At 52.2% G+C, this 8360-nt stretch overlaps 2 protein-coding genes across 2 annotated transcripts; both read right to left on the reverse strand.

Moving 5' to 3' along the window:
• Window positions 1-2827: 2827 nt before the first annotated feature.
• Window positions 2828-3691, reverse strand: LOC105200091. Its single transcript, XM_011167466.1, has one exon. The coding sequence runs from the start codon at window positions 3689-3691 to the stop codon at window positions 2828-2830; it is 864 nt and encodes a 287-aa protein (XP_011165768.1).
• A 669-nt stretch (window positions 3692-4360) lies between these two features.
• LOC113004946 lies at window positions 4361-7772 on the reverse strand. Its single transcript, XM_026139665.2, has 5 exons — window positions 7532-7772; window positions 7044-7429; window positions 6229-6951; window positions 5579-6037; window positions 4361-5488 (listed from the first exon to the last, which is right to left on the reverse strand). The coding sequence occupies exons 1-5, from the start codon at window positions 7770-7772 to the stop codon at window positions 4361-4363; spliced, it is 2937 nt and encodes a 978-aa protein (XP_025995450.1).
• Window positions 7773-8360: the final 588 nt, after the last annotated feature.

Genomic DNA, 8360 nt, shown 5'->3' on the forward strand with positions numbered 1-8360 from the left:
ATTCCGCGACCAGAGAGATCGACCGTGCTAGCGTAGGTGCACGACGTCCCCACCGCTGGCTACTTAGGAATTGCGAAAATCATCGCCCGAGCCGCGCGGCGTTACTATTGAGCGGGGATGTTTGCTGACATCGGGAAGGTTCCGATAGCGCACATCCCGATAGCCCAATCATCTTGACTTATCTAACCCAACCTACGGAAAATCTCTAGGCATCTGCCATTGACTGCGTTCAGCAGACTCAACATGTTGAGATATTCTTCTAGATCATCCAATCAAACTTTTAGATTTAGAAGAATATACCAATAACAGCAAGCGCTCACTAAACTGTTGAGTCTGCTGAACGCAGCCATTATGAGTGGTTTGTGTGCTATCGGGATGTGCGCTATCGGGACCCGCCGGCTGACATCGCTAGATACGTCTGGAATTGCCACAATTGCTTGACACACAAGCACGTGCAGACCCGACCAGGCGGACTACTGCACTTGTCCCATGTCAACGCTCTGTAAGAGCAGGTCACAATGGACTTGGTTGGGCCTTTTGAGCGATCCACTAATGGTCACACGTGGCTTTTAGTGATGCAGGACCGCTTCATGAAGTGGGTTGAGCTGAGTCCACCGCGGCAGCTGTCGTGCAACACGTCGCCGACCACATTGTCTACCAACACGGGTGTCCAAGGCGAGTCATTTTGGTCAACGAAAAACCATTTGTGGAAAGAGCAATGAAAGCCTTACTGCGGGATTTTGGGATAGAGCGCCGAACCGCCTAGGCCTATGCGCCCCATTGTAATCCCGTTGGACGAACCAATAAAATGGTTAAAACAATGGTGGCGCAATTTGTAAGAGAAAACCACCGCCTATGGGATCAGCAGATATACGCCGGACGTGATCCGATAGCGTACGGTGCGATAGCCCACCAACCAATCATCTTGACTTATCTAACCCAACCAACGGAAAAACTCTAGGCATTGGCCACTGTGAGTGGTGGTGGGCTATCGGTCCCGTGCGCTATCGGGATCCGCCCATATACGCTCTACAGTTCGCATACAACACCTTTATGGTACCGATGCCACCGGATACTCGCCCGCCTACTTAAACCAAGAGCGCAAACTGGAGGAGCCAACCAGAAACCGCACTCGAAGTGTACTGGTGACAACACCGACCGCCAATCAACGTCGCCTACGAAGTCGCACGTACGAACTTTGCTCGCACCTTCGGTAAGAACAACCTAAGAAGGCGCGCATGGAAGCCAGCCTTGGGGGACATAATATGGAGACAGGAGCATCCTCTATCTAACAAAAGCAAGGGATTTAATGCCAAGCTAGCTTCGAAATATTCCGGACTGTTTGAAGTTTGCAAGATACACTCCCCCGTGATCAGTGGACATCAGAGACCAGCGAAGCAGATAAGTCCACGTACACTCATGTTCATTATAGTTGCGACACTTTTTCTTCGATGGTTTTTGGAATGTAGCCTTGCTCATCGAGCGGCGAATGTAATTGGTTGGATCCACAAGTAAGAACCAATCATGTTCTCAGCTCTTATTATAGTTGCGCGTTCAGAAACGCATCTAAGAAAAAGTGTCGCAACTATAATGAACACGACTGTACAGGATCTTAAGCCCGGCAAGCATCAAACACGCCGATTCCGACAAGGATAAGCAAAACAATTGTACCAAAGCATACGCCTTCGAAGCAAACGTCGTCGAAACAGACGATGCCCGCAATATCGACGACAAAACCGCAAAAGTTGCCAAAGACGAACTCCGCCGAAATTTCAACGCGTGCAAATCACGCTTGAGGACCATGGAAAAGTATATAAGGCGTCACGGTGAAACCGGGAAATCGCAGAAAGTCTAACCGGGAGGGTTCCAATAGCGCACATCCCGATAGCCCACCAACCAATCATCTTGACTTATCTAACCCAACCTACGGAAAATCTCTAGGCATCTGCCATTGGGAGTAGTTTGTGTGCTATCGGGATGTGCGCTATCGGGACACGCCGAGTCTAACCATCTACCATGGGAACACTGGATACATTACTGACGGCACCCGTCGACGACGAGTTTGAACGATTATGGGCAGCAGCCATGGACACGACTGAACATTCATCTGTTCCCGACAATCACCGACCAAGGGACAACAGGGACCACACCGCTTTCTGCCACCGGCCCGAGTACGTGCCCAAAACAATCCCGAGTACAGTTGTTTTCATTATAGTTGCGACACTTTTTCTTAGATGCGTTTCTGAACACACAACTATAACAAGAGCTGAGAACATGATTGGTTCTTACTTGTGAATTCAACCAATTACGTTTGCCGCTCGATGTGCAAAGCTACATTCCACAAACCATCGAAAAAAAGTGTCGCAACTATAATGAACATGACTGTACAACGACCAGACGCTCAAAACTGATCTCCAGCATAGGGAGTGTCCCAGTTGCGCACAGACCCGGTTAGACACCTAATCATAGGGTGTATCGTCGCGTCGGCCGAAACTGCTCAGGACACGTAAATAAGGCGAGGCCACGACACGAAGTAAACAGGTGAGATCAGCTTGATTTCGGTACTGCCTTAACGCAGAACGATCGGAATTTCAGAGGCAAATCAAAATATCATCATCCGGCGCAAACATTACCGTTCGCCTTGACAACATTGAAGTTGTCAACATGTGAATCATGCTGAGGTGCCCGACGCGGTGCTCTAACCGCAACGGAAATCAAGTTGACATAAGAAAATTAAGAGTTAGCAATAGGTAGCAAGCAAAGTTTCACGAGCGGTCTCTTGAAGCTTGAGGTCGCCGTTCTGACTGTCGCGACTCGAGTAAGGCCGTCAGGTCCGGGATGCACGGCGGTAATCCGTGCGAGAGGCCACTTTGTGGGCGGCAGTCGTTCGTCCTTCACAAGGACCAGCGCTCCGATCCGAAGCGTGTCCTGGGTCCGGTACCACTTTGAGGCGACCTAAAACTTTGACAGATACTCTGCGGACCAGCGGTTCCAGAACGTTTCGATCATCTGGCGTAGTAGCTGCCAACGCGATAGTCGATTCTGCGGCATCTCCAGGACCGAGAGCTCCGGAACGGTGGTCAGGGCTGACCCGACCAAGAAGTGACCTGGCGTGAGCGCGTCGAGATCCGACGGGCTCGTCCGATAGAGTGCTCAGTGGACGCGAATTGAGAATCGCCTCTATTTGTACTAAGAGCGTCGTCATCTCTTCGTATGTGAGGAAGGCCTCCCCAATGACGCGGCGTAGATGGAATTTGACAGATTTCACCCCCGCTTCCCAATTCCCGCCAAAGTGTGGAGCGGAAGAGGGGTTGAACTTCCAAGTCACGCCGTCATTGGCAAGGCGAGAGGCGATGTGATTCCACTCCCTGGACGTGGCTCTAAAGAGTCGTTGCAGTTCGGCATCCGCGCCAACGAGATTGGTCCCACAATCGCTGGTGAGTGTTGAACAGATGCCCCTGCGACCTAAGAATCGTTTGAAGGCCGCGAGGAACCCTTCCGTAGAATAGTCCGTAGCCACCTCTAGATGGATGGCGGAGGTGCTGAAGCAAATAAAGATCACAAAGTAGCCCTTATAGGTTTTTGCGCCTCTTCCTCGGAACGTCTTTAGAGTCAGCGGGCCGGCGTAGTCGACTCCGACATGATATAAGGGCCGGCACGGTGTTACCCTCGACAAAGGGAGCTGTCCCATCATTTGCTGGCCGGTCACCGCGCGGTGGCGGGTACAGATCACACATCGATGAATGAAAGAACGAATCGGAAGGCGCCCGCCAAGGATCCAGTATTCTCGACGTATTGATGCGAGTGTGATCTGCGGTCCGCCATGCAACGTCCGGCGATGATGGTGATCGATAATGAGCTCGGTTAATCAACCTTGGCGTGGTATGATGAGTGGATGCTTCTCACTGAAGGCTAGGTGAGAGAGTTGGAGGCGACCGCGCAACCTGATGAGCCTTTCCGTGTCGAGAAACGGCACGAGACGGTACAATGAACTGGACTTCGGAAGCGCTGTTTGGGCCTAAAGCAGTTTGAGTTCGTTAATAAAGTAGGCCTGCTGGGTAGATTTGACCCAATGTTGTAAGGACAAGTGCAGCTCGTTGGCCGTAAGTGGCGAGCGAAGGTTCGGCAGGCCTGGGGAGCGACGCAACCGTTGAACAAGGCGCATGATCCACGCGGTAACGCGGACTAGCTGCGTAAGCGTTGAATACCGGTGTACGAGGTCCCATATCTCAGGCTCAGGGCTCACCACTGCAATAGCGCAGGTTCTTGCTCGCTCCTCCAACCGAGTGGTACAGTCTGAGCGCGACGCTGAGGAGGGCCACGCCGTGGGGGCCTCCCGCAACCATGAGGATCCCAACCATCAGAGCTCTTCGTGTTTTAGGCGGAAGAGCGAGACTCCGCGCGATGCCAGATCCGCTGGATTCTCCTTCCCGGAGATATGATGCCAGTGCGTGTCTGGGCATTCCTGGATAAATGCGACGCAATTTTTCACGAATTCTTTCCAGCGGGACGGATGGCTCTTGATCCAGGCCAATGCGACGGCCGAGTCGCTCCACAGGTGAGTCGGTGCACGCGTCAAGTCCAAGGTCTCGCGAATCTTGAGGATCTGTTTAACGAGCAACACGGCGGCGGAGAGTTCGAGTCGCGGAATTGTTGGCCGTTTGAGCGGAGCCACTTTTGCTTTAGCGGTAATTACGCTCACCCGAATGCCGACAGGCGACGTAACGCGGAGATACACGACCGCAGCTATCGCGACCTGAGATGCGTCAGAGAACCCATGAAGTTCGATATCAGAGGATCGCGAATCCGTCCCAAACCACCGCGGTATCACTATGGTCGGCATCTCTTCGAGTTGTTGTGTAAAGTCGTTCCAGCGCGGTCTGAGGGAGTACGATAGCTCGTCATCCCAATCGAGGCGGTGTGCCCAGAGCTCCTGCAGAAATTTCTTTGCTATGATGTTGATCGGCGCAATCCAGCCGAGAGGATCGAAGATCCGAGCGATGCACGAGAGCAGGGCCCGCTTAGTTGTCGTGTGGTGAGCCTGCAAGGGGGAGGGTGCCGAGAAGGCGAAACAATCGATTCGATTATCCCATTGAAGGCCGAGCATGTAATGATTAGCTAAATCACCGACCAAGAGATTCGTAAAGGTAGCGTGATCGCCACTCGAAACGTCTGAGAGAATGTCCGCAGAATTAGCGAGCCTTTTTCGTAGGTTAAAACCGCCCGCCTTGAGCGTGGCTCTGAGTTGCTGGATTTTGTTCTTTGTAGTGGAGAATCGGTCAGCACCCGACAAGATATTGTCGACATAAGTGTCTTGTCGTAGCACCTCGGCAGCGAGGGAGTGAACTGTTTTGTTCGAGAGCTGTCGTAAACACCGAAGCGCGAGGTAAGGAGCGCACGTGAGGCCGTAAGTCACCGTGCACAAATGATACTCCCGTATGGGCTCCCTCGGCGAGTCTCTCCAGAGAATCTTCTGCAGCGGCCAATCCTCCGGATGTACGCAAATTTAGCGATACATTTTTTCAATGTCCGCGGCAAACACGTAGCGATGTGTACACCATCGCGTAATGACGTCGACCAGTTCGGTTTGTAATTTCGGCCCGATAAGGAGGCAATCGTTCAGTGAGATGCCGAGATTCGTTTTCTGCGACCCGTTAAATACAACGCGTAATTTCGTTGTTGAGCTAGAGTCTTTAACGACACCATGGTGCGGCAGAAAGAACTCGCGGGCTGATGGTTCGGAGACGTTCGCGGGCCGCATGTGATCCAATACAAGATACTTGCGGAGAAAATTGAGATAAGCTACCTTTAGAGATTCGCATTTTTTGAACTGCCTTTCAAGTCTTAATAGTGTATTTCTGGCGGGCGTACGAGAATCACCAAGTTCAGGGAACGGCATTCTGACTGGCAATCTCACCACAAATCTCCCGTTTGCGTTACGAGAATGCGTAGTAATGAAGTGCTCCTCGCATTGCACTTCGTCCGAGCTGAGCGCGACCTTAGTTGCAGGTGGCACCTCTTCTTGATCCCAGAAGCGCTGGAGTAACTCGAGAAGCTCATGATCAATGGTACATTGCAGCCCGTGTATTGCATCCTCGGTCGAGGCGACATTGTCTGACTCGCCCGAGAGTGGTCCCGACGGGAAGGTACCGATAGCGCACAGTACTATTGCACACAAGCCACTCACAACCACTCATAGCGCTTGAACAGAAGAATATCACTAGGCACCAGCCGCTGTGATTGGCTGTACCTTCCCTCCTCGAGCACCTCAGCGAAAACGCTCGCGCCGAGGACCAAGTCAATTTTTCCGGGAATTGCAAAATTCGGATCCGCGAATGGAAACCCGACAATATGTGGCCACTGAGTATGTTCGATGTGCGCGAGCGGTAAATATGCGGTAAGCTTGGGAAGCACAAGCGCGTTAATCACCAGCGAGAACGCTGAGTTCATGCGCGAGAAAATTTTGATCGAAACACGGCCGTTTGAAGTACTGGAACGCTGGGCTCCGATTCCGAGAATCGGTACTGCTGCCGGTTCGGGTGAAAGCTTGAGACATTGCGCAACAGACTTGGAAATAAATGAGGTTTCGGATCCTTGATCTAGTAATGCGCGTAGCTGGCAGCTTTCACCTGACTGAGCGCGGACGGTGATGATAGCGGTGGCAAGGAGCACCGGTGAGCGTTGCACCATGCGCGAGTGAGCGACGTGGCTGAGAGTCGCCGCGGTAGAATTACCTCCACCGTGTTGAAACGGTCCTGAACCGCCGTCAGACGGTGCCCCCGTGGAAGAAGTAGATGAACCTGCCGGCGCCGATGACGGAGTGGCCGCAACAGTTGACTCGTCTGATGAGTTGTGCAAGATAGAATGGTGCTGCTTACGGCATATGCGACAACGTTTCCAGGTGCGACAGGCTTTCAAAGGATGCGGCCCGAGGCAGTTGAGGCACAGATTCTTTGACAAGACGAAGTCGCGTCGCTGAGCCAGAGCTTTCTCCAGATATTTCGGGCACAACGCGACATAATGCCCCAAGGCGCATAGCGTACACTGCTGTTTGGAAGCGGTCGCGGAATACGATCGGGCAGCAATGGGAGTTCGCGACGCAGAAGTTGTTGACCCAGTTTGCGCGGCAGCGTAGCATGCTCCAACGCTTCCAGGACGTGAATGCGTCCAACGAGGAAGGCTTCGAGCTCGTCAAAGTTCGGCGGAGTAGTTTTCGCGCCGAGAAGTTTCTCCCAATCTTTCAGCAACTCAGGGTCAAGTTTACGCACGACCATAAAGGTTATGAGGTAGTCCCAGTGGCATACCGGGCAATTGAGGGCCTCTAGGGCACCAAGCGCTTCTTTGACGTCGGCGAGAAGTTGCTTAAGATCCGAAGCATACTCAGTCTTTACCTTACGAATCGCGACTAGAACGGCCAACTGCGCGTCGACTAGAATCCGCTTATTGTCGTATCAAGCAACGAGAGTGTCCCAGGAACGCGTGAGATTTTCGCCCGCGACCGTGACGTTTTTTAAGAGTTGGGAGGGCTCACCTGTCAAACTCATCTTTAAGTAGTGGAGCTTTTCCACATCAGATAGGTCGTTGTTTCCCAGGATCATGGAAGTGATGAGATCTCGCAATTGACTCCATTGAGCGTACTCGCCTGAGAACTTCGGTAGTTTGATGCGAGGAAGGCGACGAGAATGAGAAGCATTCGTTGATTTTAGAGGGGCGGAGACGTTAACAGCGGCACGCTCGTCCTCGAGAATCTGCGTGTCCAATATGTCGAGCATGACTCCGTGCGCCTCGAGATATTGGTCTTCACACGTGGCGTAAAGGTCTTCAGTGAAGTATGCCAATTTTTCCGTCTCAGCGGTCCGTGAGATAAATAGCTTGCGTGGAGGGCTTGGAATTTCTCCCAATTGCTCTTGAGGGAGCCGATGCGGCTCTGCACGGCGCCTCGAGTCATTTTGGATGGCCTGAGTTTTTTGAGATTCTCCACGGAGCGAGAGATTAATTCGAAAAGCTTGTGCTGACGAGCGATCACGTTATCGACTGAAGTCACTGTTGAGCGATTTGAGATGAGCTATGAGTGTCACTGCACTATCGAGACGCGACAACGCAACGCGGTTGCACCCGCACGTCCAACCGTGAATATAAAGTACGTTATTGAGTGTGTCGGAGATTACTACCGGTTAGTTGTAATGAGCGCCACTGGCTTGCGACCGTCAGCGATTGAGCGCCTCGCGCACCGATTCACCTTTCGCACTTTCGCAAAATTCGGTTAAACCGCACTAACTACTACGAGGCGGCATCCGGTTCAAAGGACCATAAATGTAGTCGCGTAAGCGCGTTGAGTTGAACAGAGCAACCGGTTGTAA

This window comes from Solenopsis invicta, chromosome 2, assembly GCF_016802725.1.
Source record: "Solenopsis invicta isolate M01_SB chromosome 2, UNIL_Sinv_3.0, whole genome shotgun sequence".
Lineage (NCBI taxonomy): Eukaryota > Metazoa > Arthropoda > Insecta > Hymenoptera > Formicidae > Solenopsis > Solenopsis invicta.

What these genes read in the sequence shown, in the direction of transcription:
- LOC105200091 (XM_011167466.1), bottom strand. Translation starts at nt 3,691, where the DNA reads ATGGGACAGCTCCCTTTGTCGAGGGTAACACCGTGCCGGCCCTTATAT.
- LOC113004946 (XM_026139665.2), bottom strand. Translation starts at nt 7,772, where the DNA reads ATGCTCGACATATTGGACACGCAGATTCTCGAGGACGAGCGTGCCGCT. An exon ending in GACCGCTTCCAAACAGCAGT is followed by an intron (nt 6,952 to 7,043) that starts GTACGCTATGCG and finishes GTCTTGTCAAAG; the next exon opens with AATCTGTGCCTCAACTGCCT. An exon ending in CGAAATTACAAACCGAACTG is followed by an intron (nt 5,489 to 5,578) that starts GTCGACGTCATT and finishes GTACATCCGGAG; the next exon opens with GATTGGCCGCTGCAGAAGAT.